Source organism: Echinops telfairi, unplaced genomic scaffold, assembly GCF_000313985.2.
Source record: "Echinops telfairi isolate 266 unplaced genomic scaffold, ASM31398v2 ScPeMD7_3;HRSCAF=10, whole genome shotgun sequence".
Taxonomy (NCBI): domain Eukaryota; kingdom Metazoa; phylum Chordata; class Mammalia; order Afrosoricida; family Tenrecidae; genus Echinops; species Echinops telfairi.
The window spans coordinates 53,983,578-54,000,091 of record NW_022103899.1 but is presented as its reverse complement, the minus strand read 5'-3'; the positions used below and the strand labels follow the sequence as shown (position 1 = coordinate 54,000,091).

General features: G+C 43.6%; 1 protein-coding gene across 1 annotated transcript in view; it reads left to right on the top strand.

The window, feature by feature from the left end:
* Window positions 1-16,514, top strand: part of COL4A4 (collagen type IV alpha 4 chain) — a 135,041-nt gene that overhangs the window by 35,710 nt on the left and 82,817 nt on the right. Inside the window, exons 6-17 of the mRNA XM_045294258.1 lie at window positions 841-885; window positions 1,368-1,484; window positions 4,024-4,092; window positions 5,750-5,785; window positions 6,527-6,589; window positions 6,882-6,917; window positions 8,205-8,246; window positions 13,037-13,117; window positions 14,532-14,585; window positions 14,843-14,902; window positions 15,813-15,857; window positions 16,163-16,216. Coding sequence (XP_045150193.1) covers window positions 841-885; window positions 1,368-1,484; window positions 4,024-4,092; window positions 5,750-5,785; window positions 6,527-6,589; window positions 6,882-6,917; window positions 8,205-8,246; window positions 13,037-13,117; window positions 14,532-14,585; window positions 14,843-14,902; window positions 15,813-15,857; window positions 16,163-16,216 — 702 coding nt within the window. The remainder of the gene's footprint in view (window positions 1-840; window positions 886-1,367; window positions 1,485-4,023; window positions 4,093-5,749; window positions 5,786-6,526; window positions 6,590-6,881; window positions 6,918-8,204; window positions 8,247-13,036; window positions 13,118-14,531; window positions 14,586-14,842; window positions 14,903-15,812; window positions 15,858-16,162; window positions 16,217-16,514) is intronic.

Below are 16,514 nucleotides of genomic sequence, written 5' to 3'. Positions count from 1 at the left end.
GAGCAACTCTGCAGGAGAAAGACGGAGCTAAGTGACAGTCTCAGACACTCACAGGGACAGTTCTCCCTCGTCCTGTAGGGTCGCTACGAGTTGGCAATGACTCAATGGCAGTGAGTTTGGTTTCTTTTGTATCACTCTGAATCCCACCCCCCTTCGCCCCCCACTCACCAGGCTGTCTTAAAGATTATTTCATGTCATTCAATAAAGATTGAACATATTCTTTTTTAGAATCTGCCATAAATCAGACAAAAATAAAATGAACTCAGTGCCGTGGAGTGGATCCCAACGGGACAGAGTAGAACTACCCCTTTGTGTTTCTGAGGGTATCTATCGTATAGGACAGAACACGTCTCTTTCTTTCCCTCTGAGCACTCGGTGGGTTTGAAGTTTGGACCCAGTCCATCCCCAGGGTTCCTTAGGGTGAGTTCCGTAGAGTTCAGTCTCTGATTGGTGAGAATTTAAGAATAAACCCCCATTTAATGTTGTGCAAATTGTGCAATGCAAACCTCATGAAGCGCTGGTCTCTCTGGGAGCTACTTCTGGGGAGCCGAGCCTCGAGCTTTCAGGAGGCTTCATCTTCATCGAGGCTGACAATGGGGTCCCTACATAGAGACACCCAAAGATGAGTTCCTGCGTGTTGGCATTCAAGGGCATCAGTGTGCAAACACGGTGGCAACGACCGCTAAGTGTTTTTAACAATCAGTCTGCATTCTGTAGTGTTTCAAATCAATCCACTGCTTAACCGAAAGATGTAAGTGACATACAAGAATTATATAAATAGGTTATATATAAGTATATTAATACTTGTCTATTTTTTTGTTTTACTCTCTGGGATTTTAGGGCCCAACGGGTGTTCCCGGATTTCCAGGTTTGGATGGCATACCTGTAAGTGGCTTTGAATGTGCGAACCATTTCTCAAAACCCCTAAATCTACACATTCAAAAACTAGAAGGCGATCTCTATATTTTTCTCACCTTAGTGTATGACAGGATACTGTATTATGTAATTCATCGTAATGCATTATGATATTGTACAATCATTTTGAAAGCCAGAATACTTTGCTTGAAGAGCAAGATTTCCCTAACAGGTTAGAGAGAAAACATCCCCAAATAGGCACCCGAGACACTTGTCATGTCAAGCGCAATGTTTTGGAAATAAACCAGGACTCATAGTGGAAGTTTTCATTTTCTGGTGAGTCCGAAAATGGGAAGAGAATTGAAGATCTGTTTCAAGTGTGGAAGGAAGTGTCACAATAATACAGTCTGACTGTGGGAGTCAGTATTGCTAGAATTGGGACACCTTATCACACATTCTTTGTCATAATGTCCTTGCAAAAATGCTTCATTTGTCCTCTTGTTTTTTGGTAGGGACACCCGGGGTCTCCTGGACAAAGAGGCAAACCCGGTGTAAACGGCCACAATGGCTCAAGAGGTGACCCAGGACTTCCAGGAGAGAATGGCGCTCCGGGTCCAGGAGGCCCCCCAGTAAGACTTTCCTCTCATCCTAGGAGGACTCTTCCGTGCAAAGGCCTTGAAGTGGGAGCAGTGTTTGAGACACGGAGTTAATCTAAGCCAGCGTAGAGTCTACTGAAAGCCTGACCGTGGCCAGGAGCTGAAGACAAGGAGGTGGACAGGATTTAGAACACCAGAGGGCTTATAGACTATGGATGGAGACGGGGCTTTCTGGGTTTTCCCATGTCAAGCTGAGTGGTTTTAAGGAAGAGGGCGACATGATTGATGATTCAGTAAGGTGGCCCTGACCGCTGGGCAGACAACGGACGGTGAGGGAAAGGGAACTGGCAGAAAAGTTAGCAACATGCATTGTGCTTGCCCATGAGGATTCTGAGCAAGCGTCTGACCCCTTCTAGGTATTTCAAATAGAAAGGCGTTGAATACAGGTGAGGTAATATTTATTAGAATGGCTGGAGGAGTGGAATACGAACTACTATCTCAAGGTCTCACATTTAGCCCAAACTCAGAAGTCAGGAAGCAACTCCTGCACTGTACAATGACCCAGTCTCTCTCTTCTGCATCTAGCTACTAGCACGGAAACATTAGTGCTTCTACCTTCATGCTTGGCAGCAACTGCAGTCCCAGGAAAAGGAACTTTTCCTCATTTCTGCTTCCCACATCTCAGCAAGTAACTAATCTCGAAAACGTGAACTTACAGCCATCAGGTTGATTCTGACTCACAGCGATTCTATAATTCATACCCACCTGCACAGGAGTCTGGGAAATGTAACTTCTGACTTTCTGGGCCCTGGGGTGTAACGCTAGATGGAAGAAATTTTGAAATGGAAACCCAGCAACATTTGACTTGAGGAAAACTTTATTGTTCTTGGGTCTTAAAGAAATGTTGACTTTATTTAAACAACACAATCGCAGCAGGAACCACCCTTTCCTCTCCCCACTTTATTCTTTCTCTCTGTTTCTTTTTCACCTGAGTCAAGATTGGGGGTGATTTGTCCCTTCAAACTTAATTTTTTGTCATTGTTTCTGAAACTTTCCTCTCCCGAACTGTGTATCATCCAGCATGATTCCATCTTTAAAGTTTTTTCCCTCTCTTTTTTTTTCCTTATCACCCCCAGAAACATCCTACATTTTGTCCCATGGGGTTAGCCTCTGGCTACCAGTTCCTAGTGAATCTGATCTGAACACAGAACTCAAATATTGTTTTCCATCTTATGTATTGATCTTGTCACTCTACGTCAGAAGGTCAGTTATCTCTCAAACTCGCCACCCATCCTTCACTTTCTTACTCAGCTATTTGGAGACTCAACTGTGCTCGGGTGAATGTACATCTTAAGTCTTCTTACAATAGGACCAGACCTCATGAGCATCCAGTCAGGGGAGCAGGAGTTCCTGATTGCAGGCTTCAGCATGAACGCTGGCCACTAAGACTGATGTTTGCCATCATGGTCTCTTTGCAAAACACTTTCCTTTTCCCTCGATCCATTTTATATTCAGGTCCGCACTTTGCATGGCTGACACCATGCAAAACCATCTTCATAACGAGGGAGAAAGATGATAGCTTTTCTATGTTCTTTAAGAAAATGATTTGTTACACTATTAAAAACTCTCTTATGGTCAATTAAAAATATTTGGGGAAACCTTTAAAACCCTACTATTTATTGATTGCTGTTGTTAGGTGTAGTTAGGGGCTGTCGAGCTGATTCCAACTTATAGTGACCTTATGTGCATCAGAAAGAAGCACCTTCCTACAGAAGGAACCATCCACACATTATTGTTATGTTTGAGGCCATTGTTGTAGCTACTGTGTCAGTCCATCCCCTTGAGGGTCTTTCTCTTATTCACGACTCCTCCATTTTACCAAGCTTGCCACCCTTTCCCAAGGACTGGCCTCTCCTGATTAGAAGTTCAAAATGGATGAGATGAAGTCTTGTCATCCTTGCTTCTCAGGAGCATTCTGACTGTACTTCTCCCAAGCCAGATTTGTTTATTCTTCTGGAAGTCCATGGTACTTTCAGTAGTCTTGGCCAGCACCGTCATTCAAAAGCATCTAGTCACCTTCAGTCTTCCTCATCCAGTGTCCAACTTCTACATGCGATCAGGCAATTGATGTACCTTAATCCTCAGAGTAACTTTGTTTTTCAAACATCCTTGCTCTTCAGCGCTCTAAAGAAGTCTTGAGCATGGGTTTGTCCAATGCAGTGTGTCATCTGATTTCTTGACTGCTACTTCTATGAACACTGATTGTGAATCCAAGCAAAATGACGTCCTTGACAACTTCAATCTCTTCTCCTTTTATCACGATATTGTCTATTGGTTCCTATCATATAGGAGGATGGTCCATATAACAAAAAATATCATATATTATTCTGTAGTAAATAGAGCATATATAAATATATATATATATCAGCCTCCTTAGAATGACAATAGAGAATTTCTCTAGGGAAAAATATGACTGTTATGATAATTTTGTCAATGAAAACTCTTCATATGGAACGAGAAACATAGGAATGATAATGTGCTTCCTCCACTTACGTGTTTATTTTCTTTCCAGGGTTTGCCTGGGGAAAAGGGAGAAAAGGGAGAGTCGGTGTTCCTTTTAGGCGGCATCAAAGGTGGTCAGGTAAGCCTTGTCATGTTGTGCTTTTCACAGATGATCTGCATGCGGGTAAGGCCATACCAGAGGCACGTGGATAGGAATTTCCTCTGCAAAGTCAGCGAACATCCTGGTTTTTATCAGTATCTGACTCAGGAACATTACCATGCTTCTTGAGAGAAGGCACTGCCGGCCATCGTTCCGCCTGTGAAAGCCCAGGACTGCCCAATTATTCTTGCAGAGGAGTTGGGGGTGGGGGACCTTGATTTCTTGTTTCTCCACCTCAGCACGATAGACATTTTGGGCTAGACTCTTTCTTGTGGGGCTCTTCTGTGAATTTTAGCATAGTAAGCAGGATCCTGGCCTCGCCCTCATTAGATACCAGCAGCATCTCCCTAGTGTGACAACTACAAAGGTTTACAGTTGTTGCCAGATGTCCCCTGGGAGTCCAAATCACCCCCAATTGAGAACCACTGGATTTGTTTGTAGCAAAATGTTATACTATGAATTCTTGCCATCCTGTATAATGAAAGCCACTGATATCGAATCAGAAAATGACAGAAATCTTTAGAGCACTGGCCTTGATAAATTAATTATGTGTGTGTTTAAGCAGGACCTAATAGAAATATGCCAAAACTCATTTTATCTGATTGCTCTCGAATATTCTTCCATAAGAGAAATGATCACATGCCTTGAAAGTGTGCTGCATTCTTTTGAATTCATCATATCTACTGATGCCCTTCTATTGAGCTCATGGCTTCTCATCGTCAAGAGATGAGATGGTGTCTGAGAGCCTCATTTCGGAATGCCTTTTTGTATAAAAACTCAAACCCACTGCCATCAAGTTGAACCCGACGCATAGTGACCCTTGAGGGCAGAGTTGTGGGGTTCCGAGGCTGAAACTCTTCACGGGAGCAGAGTCCCATCTTTCTCCCGAGGAGCACCTGGTCATTCTCAACTGCCGACTGTGTGGCCAGCAGCCCACTGCGTAGCTCACCACACCACCAGGGCACTTCTTTATGCCAGTCTCTGCTAAAAAGACACAAGTGGGTCTTATTTCCTGAGGACAGGGCTAGGAAGATTTCCATCATTTTTAGAGTCAATATCAGTGACCTTTAGTATACTGGATGGCAAGTCTTCATATGACAATGTTTTAACTAATGTCGATGGAGAATGCTCCATCTCATCAAAGTGGTCAACCTTTGTGGAAGCGATGCTTGTCCCTGCCTGTACTCAAGGGAAAGCCCACCGTCGATTCCATTATACAGGCAGAATCTCATGGCAGAATCCCCAGGAATTTCTACACCACCTCTCTTTTTGACCACGCTAGCGTGTTCCAATGGGGCAAGAGAGGGAAGGAGAGTTAGCCCAGAGACAGGTAGCATCGGAGGAAATGGGACCATCGGAGCGAACATTTAGAGCATGCTTCTCGTGGGAAGAGGAAACCTCGTGTGGATTCCATGTCACTGCCATGAAAGCACTGTAGAATTTAGGCTATAAGCATGGAGAGAACCAGCCACCCCCGGGAGAGCCCCTCCATCTGTGACATGTCAGCCCTGCAAAGCGGCCCAGGCCCCATGCTGAGGCCCATCCAGGTGCTTCCTCAGTGTATTTCTGTTTTCACCTAACTTGCTGCTTTGGAGCACTGTGTGGATCTTCTAAGTCATACCTGTTGTTATTGTAGGGAGACAGAGGGGACCCAGGACCTCCTGGCTTCCCGGTAAGTTGCCTTTGCTCCTCAAACAGCCAAAGTTTTCTTTAGTCCCGGCAAGATCAGCTGTCTCAGATGTGCGACCCAGAGCAAAGCAAAACGATCCCTGGTGTGAGTTCAGTATTGAACTGCTCACCACAACTTTGGTGGTTCCAACCCACACAGCCGCTCTGCAGGAGAAAGAGGAGGCTGTCTGCTCTCCATGACAATCAGTCACCTTGGAAACCCTGTGCAGTAGCTCTACTCTGTCCTGTGGGGACATTTTGAGGGAAAGTCCGTGGAGCTGTTCTCAGTCCTGTGGGGTCATTACGAGTTAGAATTGACTCATCAGCAGTGGAGAGAGCAAGATAAGCTGAGGACCGACCCCTGGTTCAAACGTCTTTTGCAAATTTTAAGTTGGTGTCGGCAGAGCATGAAACCAAACACCGAGACCTTTCACGTGTGGGGCCTTGTGTGGTTACCCAGTTCTCATGCCCAGGAACCTGGCTCGGAATCATTTGGTTAGACTTGAGTTCACCTAATAGTTACTTAGGGGGGCGGTGTGTGGAGGGGGGAGGCCTGGCGATCTACTTCAGAAGAACCAGCCATTGAAAACCCCCATAGAGCACAGGTGTACACAGACACACAGGAGGCCACCAGAGGTCCAAGGACCCTTGGGGGCTACTGGCCTGGGCTCACTTACATGAAGCTCTTGCAATGGCACATAGCTGTGTTATTGGTACTGAATGTACTGATTTTTCATGTGTTTAGGGATCTAGGGGAGTGAGTGGACCAGCAGGCCCAATGGGTGACCCAGGAGAGCCGGGGTTAAGAGTAAGTATATCTGTCCCTCCAGTACTCGGGGTTGATCCTTAAACAAAGAAGCGCCATTGTAGTCTTGGTTTGGGCATGGCAGATCTCTGGGAGATTATGACCAGATGAACTAGTGTATACCAATGATTTTCATTAGGAAATCCAGGTTAACGCATCTTTATAAATAAGCAGCCCATCCATTACAGAATGTGCATTCAGGGATCCCCCAAATAAGAACGTGGGACAACCAATGAAGAAATATTCTTGCTTTTATGACTGACCATTGCTTTGTGCTTGCTCACCGTTCATTTAGGGACCTCCTGGGCATCCTGGGGATCCGGGTTTGAAGGTAGGTGGCCAAAAGCAAGTTAAGATACTTAGACAGTTACAATGGAATCATCTATCCCCAGAGTGGTATCTTTCCTGTGTTTAGACTTCATAACATATTTCTTATTTTGCCCATCTTCATATCCTCTGTCTTCAAGGTTAAAATTGAATCATTACCTTCCAAAGACTAACTCATCCTTTCTCTTTGTAATATCTGTCTACTGACAGAATTCCTCCTCAGGTGAGAATTCAGCTCAAATGCAGGCATGCCTTGGGAATCTGCAGGTTCGATTCCTGACAACTGCAGTCACAGTCACACTGATTTTTCTTTAGTTTCTGGGTGCACCTAAAAGTTATGCTGACCTTGACTGTAGTCTGTTAAGGGTACAACCACCTTACGAAAGAGTGTGAAATACGGTAAGAATGACCAAAACGTGACACTGAGATGCAAAGTCGGCCCATGCTCTTGGGAAAGTGGTGCCCATTGACTTGCTCAGTGGGGGTTGCTGCACATCTCCCATTTGTAGGGAGAAAACACCGTGTCTGCAGAGCACGGTTGCATGAAGGGCTGCATCTCTCTTAATGAATGACATCTCTTGATGTCACTTTGAAACTAACTACTGATAAATCATTAGATCAGCTTCAATAAACTGCTTAGCTAAGAGCCTTAAAAACCAAACTTCCTGCCATTGAGTCCATGCTGACTCATAGCAGCCCTCTAGGACAGCAGGGGAGACCTGTCCCTGTGAGCTTCCAAGACTGGAACTGTTTACAGGAGTTGCAAACAGCAAAAAAAAAAGCCTTATTTGGGTTTAGCTTCTTTTTTTAATTAAAAAATTTTAAATACTTTTCATTGTAAATTAGGTGAAGGTGTACAGAGCATATCATAGTTACACGTATAATATTTTGTAGAGGATGTTTTAGAATATGGTCTGATTGATGGAGACTGTAATTTTTATATTTCCAGAATTTATATAGATTTGATCTACGGTCAGTACAGTCTCCTGACACTATCTTTCAAGCCTATCATCGTCCTTTGGGCTGCTAACCCAAGGCCAGCAGTTCGCTCTGAGTTGGCAATGACTCAACGGCATGGAGTTTCATTTTGGACAGTCAACAAAACCCAAAGATCCAACATTCTGTCATTTGTCTTTTCTGGAAAAGTCTTTGGACAAGAGCCAGTTTCAGCATGTTCTTATTTCCCAACATGACACTTTTATCCTGGGTACTAACATCTTTGAGGAAATAACCAGCCTTCTTAAGACAAAAGCAATTTGGTTTTTTGTTCTGTTTTCCTTATCTTTTCCAGGGTAACCCTGGCGTGGGAGTCAAGGGGCAGAAGGGCTACCCGGTAAGAACCACTTGGCCCGGAGAAGCGGGTGGTGGGTCATGTGCCATAGATCTGGTTCTGATTCTTAACCAATGTGTCCTGATTCTCTGGTCACAGCCCATCTCTACAGCTGAACACTTGGTTTTCTTTATTTCATTAAAACTGTTACTTGTACAGTGTGATGGATGTGGGGTGCTTAGGAAATAAATAGGGGGAGGTGTGGAACCAGTTAGGAAGTTCCAAGAAAAATGAAAATGTTACTTGCAATGTTCTTTGTTGTCCAAACGCTCATTTATCAAAAGACCTCATAGCTTCAATTACAAAACACGCACACACATGAAAACTGTAGCTAGATTGATGTGCAATTATATACTTGAACAATTCATGTTGTTCCACTTAACTTGGTGGTGTGCTGAGGGATCACCAACTGGCTGCTAACCCCTACCTCAGAGGTTCACACCCATCAGCTGCTCCACAGGAAACAGAAGACGTGGTACACTCCTGGAAATCCTATCTTGGCTTGGTATCAACTCAATGGCAGTGGTATTATCTTATTAAGTCAACCAAGTGCTTGAAACCTACTGCCATCAAGTACATTCTGACTCAAAAGACCCTTCATAGGGTCTCTGAGGCGATAAATCTTTACAGGAACAGTCTCACCTTTCTTCTGTGAAGTGGCTGGTGGGTTTGAACCACCAACCCTGAGGTTAGTAGTAGTCTGAAACTTCAAATAGTCTAATTCTTTAAAGAAAACTTAAAGAAAAGTCATACTTTAATTCCACTTCACACATTAGGAATGCTTTTGTGAAGGAAATGAGAAAGCTGAAATGGATTTGAAGGAGTTTTCCCAAAGCAGCACAGTCAGTAAGCCGGGTCTGCAAATGCAGGTGGCCCAGTCAGCAGCCTCGTCTCAGCCATGAAACCAGAGGAGGATGGCCCTACTGTCAAATAATATTTAGAAAAGTACCAAATAATTGCCAGGTAATTACGGGGAGAAACTTTTGTTATACTGAGGTAGGATGCCTGGTGGCATAATGGTTACAAGTTGGGCTGCTAACGACAAGGTCAGTAGTTCAAAACCACCAGCTAATCTGGGGGAGAATCCGGAGAGCTACAGTTTCTGAAACCCACAGGGCCAGTTCCACCCTGTCCTGTAGGGCCGGATGAGTCCGAATTGGTTCAATGGCGATGAGCTTGAATTTTGAATGGCAAAATAAATTCAAACCACATTTTCTCTTTCATGAGAATAGAATTTGTGTTGGTTTAACCAAAACTTTGGGCTCATTTCATATGGTTACTTTTATTATGCTATTGGGAAAAAATATTTCCATTTATAATATCTAGCAATAATGAGGAACAACCTAAGTCTATCCAGAATTTGATGGTCTACTAAATGATAGTACTTTCTAAACATAGATTATTGCAATGCATTAAAAACTAGATTTGTGAGGGGTTTTTTAGTATATTAGAAAGCGAGACGTCGGACAGGGCAAGATATGACAAAATACCCATTTATAAACTATCAAGGGCTCATGCGGGAGGGGGGAGCGGGGAGGGAGGGGAAAAATGAGGACCTAATGTCGGGGGTTTCAATGGAGAGAAAATGTTTTGAGAAACGATGTACAAATGTGCTTTACACAATTGATGTGTGTATGGATTGGGATAACAGTTGTATGAGCCCCTAATAAAATGTTAAAAAAAAAAAATCCATCCAGAAAGTGTTCACAAAATAGTATTAACTTATAAGAGGGAAATATAGACTTATAGAAAATAGACTATAAATTATATGCCCAACCAAATCCTCTGCCAGCGAGTCAATTTTGCCTCCGAACGATCCTGCCGGAAAGAGCGGCACTATGCCTGAGGCTTTCCATCTGGGACTACGAGGGGCTGCCCCCCAACAGGAAAAGCTCTACTGTGGAGCTTTCACAGTACACAGTTTGCCTGCTAGGCAAGCATCAAGCATCTCACTCTGAGTTAGTGCATTCAGTGGCGTCACCTGAGAAGGTTTTTCTCTGGTCACGGTGAATTTTTACGTAAAAGCAGTTTCACTCAAACCTGGTTTTTTGTGATGGCCAATTTAAGAGAACAGCATGCAGTTGTGAAATTTTGTTTCCTGCTCAGGGGTGGGGGTTGGGGCTGGGGGGAAGGCACAGAAACTGTTGCGATGTTGAACACAGTTTACAGGGACAGCGCTATGGAAAAAACTCGAGTGTACAAGTGGTTTTCTCATTTCAAGAAACATGAAATGATGATTCTGGATGCATGTCAACGTCCCGAACAGATGAAAATGTTGACTCATAGTGCATTTGGAGTTTGTTCCACCAGGTCAGACTGTTAATCAAGCTTTCTATATAGAGGTTCTGAAAAGATTGCATAACAGTGTGTGACAATTAAGGCCTGATTTGTGGCAGATGGGAGAATGTTTTTGCCATCACAGCAATGCACCTGCTCACGCAGCCATTTCAGTGAGCCAGTTTTTTGGCAATAAACAGCATGTCTGTCTTGTCCCAAATACCTTACTCACTGACCTCGCTCCATGTGCTTATTTTTGTTTCCGCAAACGAAGAGGGGCACGAAAGGACAGCGAGTTGACGATGTAGAAGGGGTGAAGGAAAAAACGAGGGATGTGTCAGCCATCCAAACAGATGAGTTGGAAACATTTTTCCAAGAATGGAATTGCAGATCTGACCAATGTAGTCAGTGTAATGGAGAACACTTTGAAGGTGATAAGGTTGTTTTGTAGAAAAATTTAAATACATAGCTTTGGGGGAAATATTCTGTTTTAGGGGGGGAATACCCCCTGATAAATCTTTCACAGAGTACTTGGTAGGTTTGAACTGCCAAACTTATGGGCTAGCAGCACAATATATATAACCCACTAGGCTGCCAGAGGTCCTTATGCATTATATAGTATACTTTAAATTCTTAAATAAATAAATTACTAAACATTTGTATATACACCTCCGAACCAAACCCACTGTCACTGAGTGGATTCCACCTTGTAGAAACCTTATCTAGGATTTCTGAAACTGAACATTTTTTATGGCAAACGTCGTTCTCCTGAGGAGCTGGTAGATTTGAACCACCAACCTTGCCGTTAGCAGTCCAGCACTTACCCACAGCAGAACCAGTGTTCTATATGTACTTGCTATCATTTCAATTTTATTATATCAGTCATTAATACATTTTAAAATAATGATTAAAATTTAATTAATAAATGGCTTTAAAAATCATTATGTACATACTTAAGTGCGTAATAGATATATATCACACACACATATACATATGTTGTTTTTGTTGTTAGGTACCATCAAGTTGGTTCCAACCCATAGTGACCTTATGCACAACAGAACAAAACACTGCACGGACCTGCATCATCGTCACAATGGTTCCTGGCTTGAGCCCATTTTTTGCCCCACTGTGTCAATCCATCTTGTGGAGGGCCTTCCCCTTTATTGCTGTTCCTTTAGTGTACCAAACATTGTGCCCTTCTCTAGGGACTGGTTTCTCTTGACAACATGTCCAAAGTATGTACGATGAAGTCTTGCCATCTTTGCCTCCGAGGAGCACTCTGGCAATACTTTTTCCAAGACAGGTTGGTTTGTCCTGTTAGCAGTTCCTGGTACTTTCAATCGTCTTCTCCAGCACCACAGTTCTCATGCATCGGTCCTTCTTTGGTCTTCCTTATTCAATGTCCAACTTTCATATGCACATGAAGTAATGGAAACCATCGTGCTCCTTAGTCCTCACAGTAACAGCTTAGCTTTTCAATCCTCTGAAGAGGTCTTGTGCAGCAGGTTTACTTACAGCAACCCGACTTTGGAGTTCTTGACTGGGGCTACCAGGAGCAGTGCTTGTGGGTCCAAGCAAAACCTACTCCTTGACAACGTCAACCTGTTCTCCATTTGTCATGATGTTACCTATTGATGACACCACCAACTTTTCAATAGAAATTGTCAGTGAGCAGCAGGATTAGGGTTCACTTTAACTTTTTTACTTGATTTTTAACAATAAGCATGGATTAAAATTTTAATAAGGAAACAAAAAACCACATCATTGAAAATGGCCTGATGGTTGTGCCAGGATTTACACTGTAAATTCCTGACCCATGAGATTTTATATCCCCTACCATAATATGGACCAAAGTCTTCTTTGTTTCAAAACATAAATTGCATATTAATTCCTATTTTTAAGCCCAGTGTATCAGAGGGGAGATCAAGTGACAAGGTTTTAACCATTCAAGTCAGATTTATTTTAATCTACTGTAGTCATCTTTCCAATACTCTATCTGATAACTAGGTTTTCCCATCCCCCAATTATAGTTATATGGAACTCACTGGAGGCCTATTCCCTGTGTAGACCCTGTCAATATATTTTGGGCTTCCACATCCTTAGCTTTCTGCACACCAGAATCTCACAATGTAAACTCTGATACTATTCCCTCTTTTGGATTTGGATTATATAATTTACAATCCTTGGATCACAAATGTTAGTGTGTTTCTTCCATGTGGGCTTAGTTGCCATCCGACTTAGATGCCTGCTTGTTTGATTGTTTGGAGACAAGACTTTAAGACCCCAGATGCTATTCTATCTGATAGGCAGGCACCATCTAATTTCTTCACCACATTCCTGCCATACCACCGATATTTTCTGTGTTTCCCTCATGAGGGTGAGTATTGAGCAGGGCCATGTCATAAGAATTAATTGTTCCTAGATTGGAGTTAGGACGAAGTGTGAGCTCAAAATCTATTTCTGAATCGATGTTTTAGTTGTTTAATTGGTCTCTGGCTTTGGGTTTTGTTTCAAAGGGTGAGGTTGGCCAGCAAGGTTCTCCAGGACCAACCCTTTTGGTGGAGCCACCTAACGCTGGTCTCTACAAAGGAGAAAAGGTAAGACCTCCAAATCTGCACCCTGCTGGGGTAAAGTCTCAGCATTTTCTCAACAGTTACTCTGTGCCGGCAAAGCTCTGACCACCTTCCCTGGGTCCCCTCTGGATGCCACAAGAGCCTTCACAGGTGGCAATGGTTATTACCCCATTGTACAGAGGAAGAAAATGAGGCTGGGAAAAGTTAGGAACACTCTCAAATTTACTCAGCTGCTGGGTGGGAGAGCGTAACTGAGGACGTGACGTTATAGCATGTCTTCCAAGACAGAATGCCTCTGGGTCTGTCCGCTGAGAAGACCACTGGAAGCCAGTTATTTATGGGCTAATTGAGATGGCCACAAATGCAGAGAGCCGGGCCCCTCAAAGACCCTTGGTGTGTTAGGAAGGGTTCTCTAGCAAAACGAGACCAGGACACTTATATAATTGAATAGGTTTAGACAGCGAGAAGGAATATAACAGCCAATTAGTCCACACAGCAATACAGAGGGTTCAGTTCGACTCACTTCTGTGGAACAGTTAATATAGTGGAAGTCCTTCAATTCCCGTGGGCTGCTGGGTCCAAGGTCAAGGAAGCAGACGGCAGAGTCCTCCCTGAGGCAAGGCAAGCAGAGTCTGCCCACAGGCAACAAACAGCTGGGTGGGTCACCAGTAGTCAGAAGCTCAGGAGCTTGGCAAAGCAGGCCTGGATGGGATGTTGAATGCAAGCAATGCAAGGTGACAGAATCCACCAGCCTCCAGCTCAAGTGATTTATGCACCAACAGCTTGGCGAAGCAGGTCTTGAAGGAGCCTCAACCTCTAGCGACACAATCCGTAGCCTGGCCTGACCCACAGGTGGTGTAGCTCACAGGTTGAGGCAGGGAACTTAGCTACAGCAGCAGCTCGAATGCTCCAGCATGCTCCAGTCACCAGAGAGCAAGAGAGTCAAGGGTGGACCTTGCAGAACCATTTATATCTTTGCTCTCCAATCAAATTGCAACCTGATTAATCCATGTGCCTATTGGCCAGGTTGGCATAATAAACCTAAATATCACACTTGGCAAAGATTAATTCTTCTCCAGCCTCCAGCACTGATGTTACTGATGCTCTAGAAGAGCCTGTTTCTGCCCCTTGGTTACTGGGTTACATGTCTCTGCTTTTCTCAATGGCTGCATTTTCAACTTGCTCCTATAGGCCTGGTCCCACGGTCCTCCACTTCTGTGTCCCACCTCTCACCTGGGGAACTGGCCTGAGAGCATCACGTGTATCAGTATGCTTGGGCTTTAGGGAGCGAATGAGTAAAATTTCAAGGGAAATCCCTTATTTAAAACAAGCAAACAAATGGAATAAAACAGGTTATCACAATAGATGGCTGTAGGAGATTGAGTCTGATGGGCTAAATACTAAGATTAGACCAGATTGCCTTTGTTGTGACCTTTAGGGGGTCCAAGGAATGCCTGGAAGTAGAGGGCCACCCGGACCTTCTGGACTCAAGGTAGTTTACCTATGTCTTCTCTCTCTCTCAAATTGTTTGATGCAATATCTCAATATTTTTTAAAGTACATGGTTCTATCACTACTGTAAATGCTAATATGTATTGCCAGGTTACTTTTTCCTCGGTGTCTTGGTTGACTTTGATAGGGTGGCTATTCTACAGGAGGAATGTTTTCTTCAAGCTGTAGAGATGCTTTGCAAATTGCTTAAGTTTTTCCCCCCTCCTTGTTAGTCTCTAAGTACTGTTCTCTCTTAAAGGGGAAACCTGGTCTTGGGGAAAAAGGAGAGAAAGGTATTGCTGGATTCCCAGGCCCTCCGGTAAGAATCACTCACATCCCTAGTGTCTTCAGAGCAGTGGAAGCCATTTCTCTTTTTCGTATTCCTAAGAGAAGACCAATACTCCCGTGTGCTAGAAAGGGGAAGACACTTCAGACACAAGCTGTCTGTTTTGGGACAGGACTGGTGCTAACAGGGCCACTTCCCAGAGCAGCCCTTCATCTCATGGACACCATTTAAATAAAACCAGGAAGGGGAAGTGGGAAGGATTGGGGGAAGTTATGGCGGCATTTCCGGTCTGGCGCAGTGCCTGCGTGACAATAGCTTTGGATAGCTTATGTCCATTCTATTTGATAAAATAAGGTCACCAACTTATAGATATAGGGCGGGGGTTGGGGGTGGGGGTGGGGGTGGGGAATAAAAGCATAGGATCAGGCCCAAACATCACCGTGCAAGTGGGCATTTCCATTCATAGCATCATCATAGGGGCCAGAACCCTGCTGATGAGATGGCCATTGAATGAGCTGACGCGGCTCCAGATTCGTCCGTAATAGGATCATAATTTGTGAGGTCGATAGTGCTCAGCACAAATGTTAAATCTCCAGACAAAGTATATTGCAATGATTTCAAAGCTATTTGGCCCAGGGCAAGCATTACAGCTAAAGCAATGAGAATATAAGTGCAAAGATAACAACAAAATACGTCCCTAACTTAGAACCCCGGTAATGGCCTGCAATTTAGGAGTATGGCTAATCCAAGGTCACTTAAGACAGCAAGTGTGTTCTAAAGGAACGGGGCTGCCTTGATATTCCGTTGCTTTTATGCAGCTGCCTTTCAGACAGCATTAACTACCTGTGCACAGGCTCACCAGATGGAAAACGATCGTGGGACTGGATCCTGCATTTTCATTTAATTCTGCTTGCATTCCTTCTTTTTTGTGTGAATTCATTAGGGTGACCCTGGTTTCCATGGATCTCCAGGCTTTCCAGGATTGAAGGTAAAAGGCACCTTCAGGGAGTTGATGAGTAGTTGCTCATTAGTAAATGCAATTCAGTATCCTTCAGAATTGTATGCTCCCATGCAAACCTGCAGAAGCATATTGTAGGCAAGACAGACACATTCATTTGATGAACTGACTAATTTGGATATGGGTGCAAGACTGTCTAATGCAACTCATAAGCCAAGTTAACACTACATAGCGACTAAGTGCTCATGCATCATTCATAGTAGATGCAAATGAGGTAGTTTGTTACCTAATCACAGGTCGCTTGAAACTAAAGGCTTGTTTGTGGTTCTTTGTAGGGAGAATCGGGACTGACTGGTAATCCTGGGCCATTTGGATTTCCTGGCTCAAAGGTAAAAATAAATAAATAAGTGAGTCTATTTGAGTAGAATCATAATAAAACTTTATATTCTTTATGTTCCCTAATAAAAAAAAAAAATTTTTTAAGCTTTTACAGAAGCATTCTTAGTATTAGCTGCCCCTCAGGGTTTACAAGGCTGTCAGTGTTTCTCCCTGGTGGGTGCAAACCATCAACCTTTTCTGTTACCAGCTGAGCACTTTAACCACTGTGTCACCAAGGCTCCTACAGTTGGGGTTTTTTTTTTTTTTTGAAGTATTTTAAGGGATCATTCCTAAATGTAACTTTTGCTA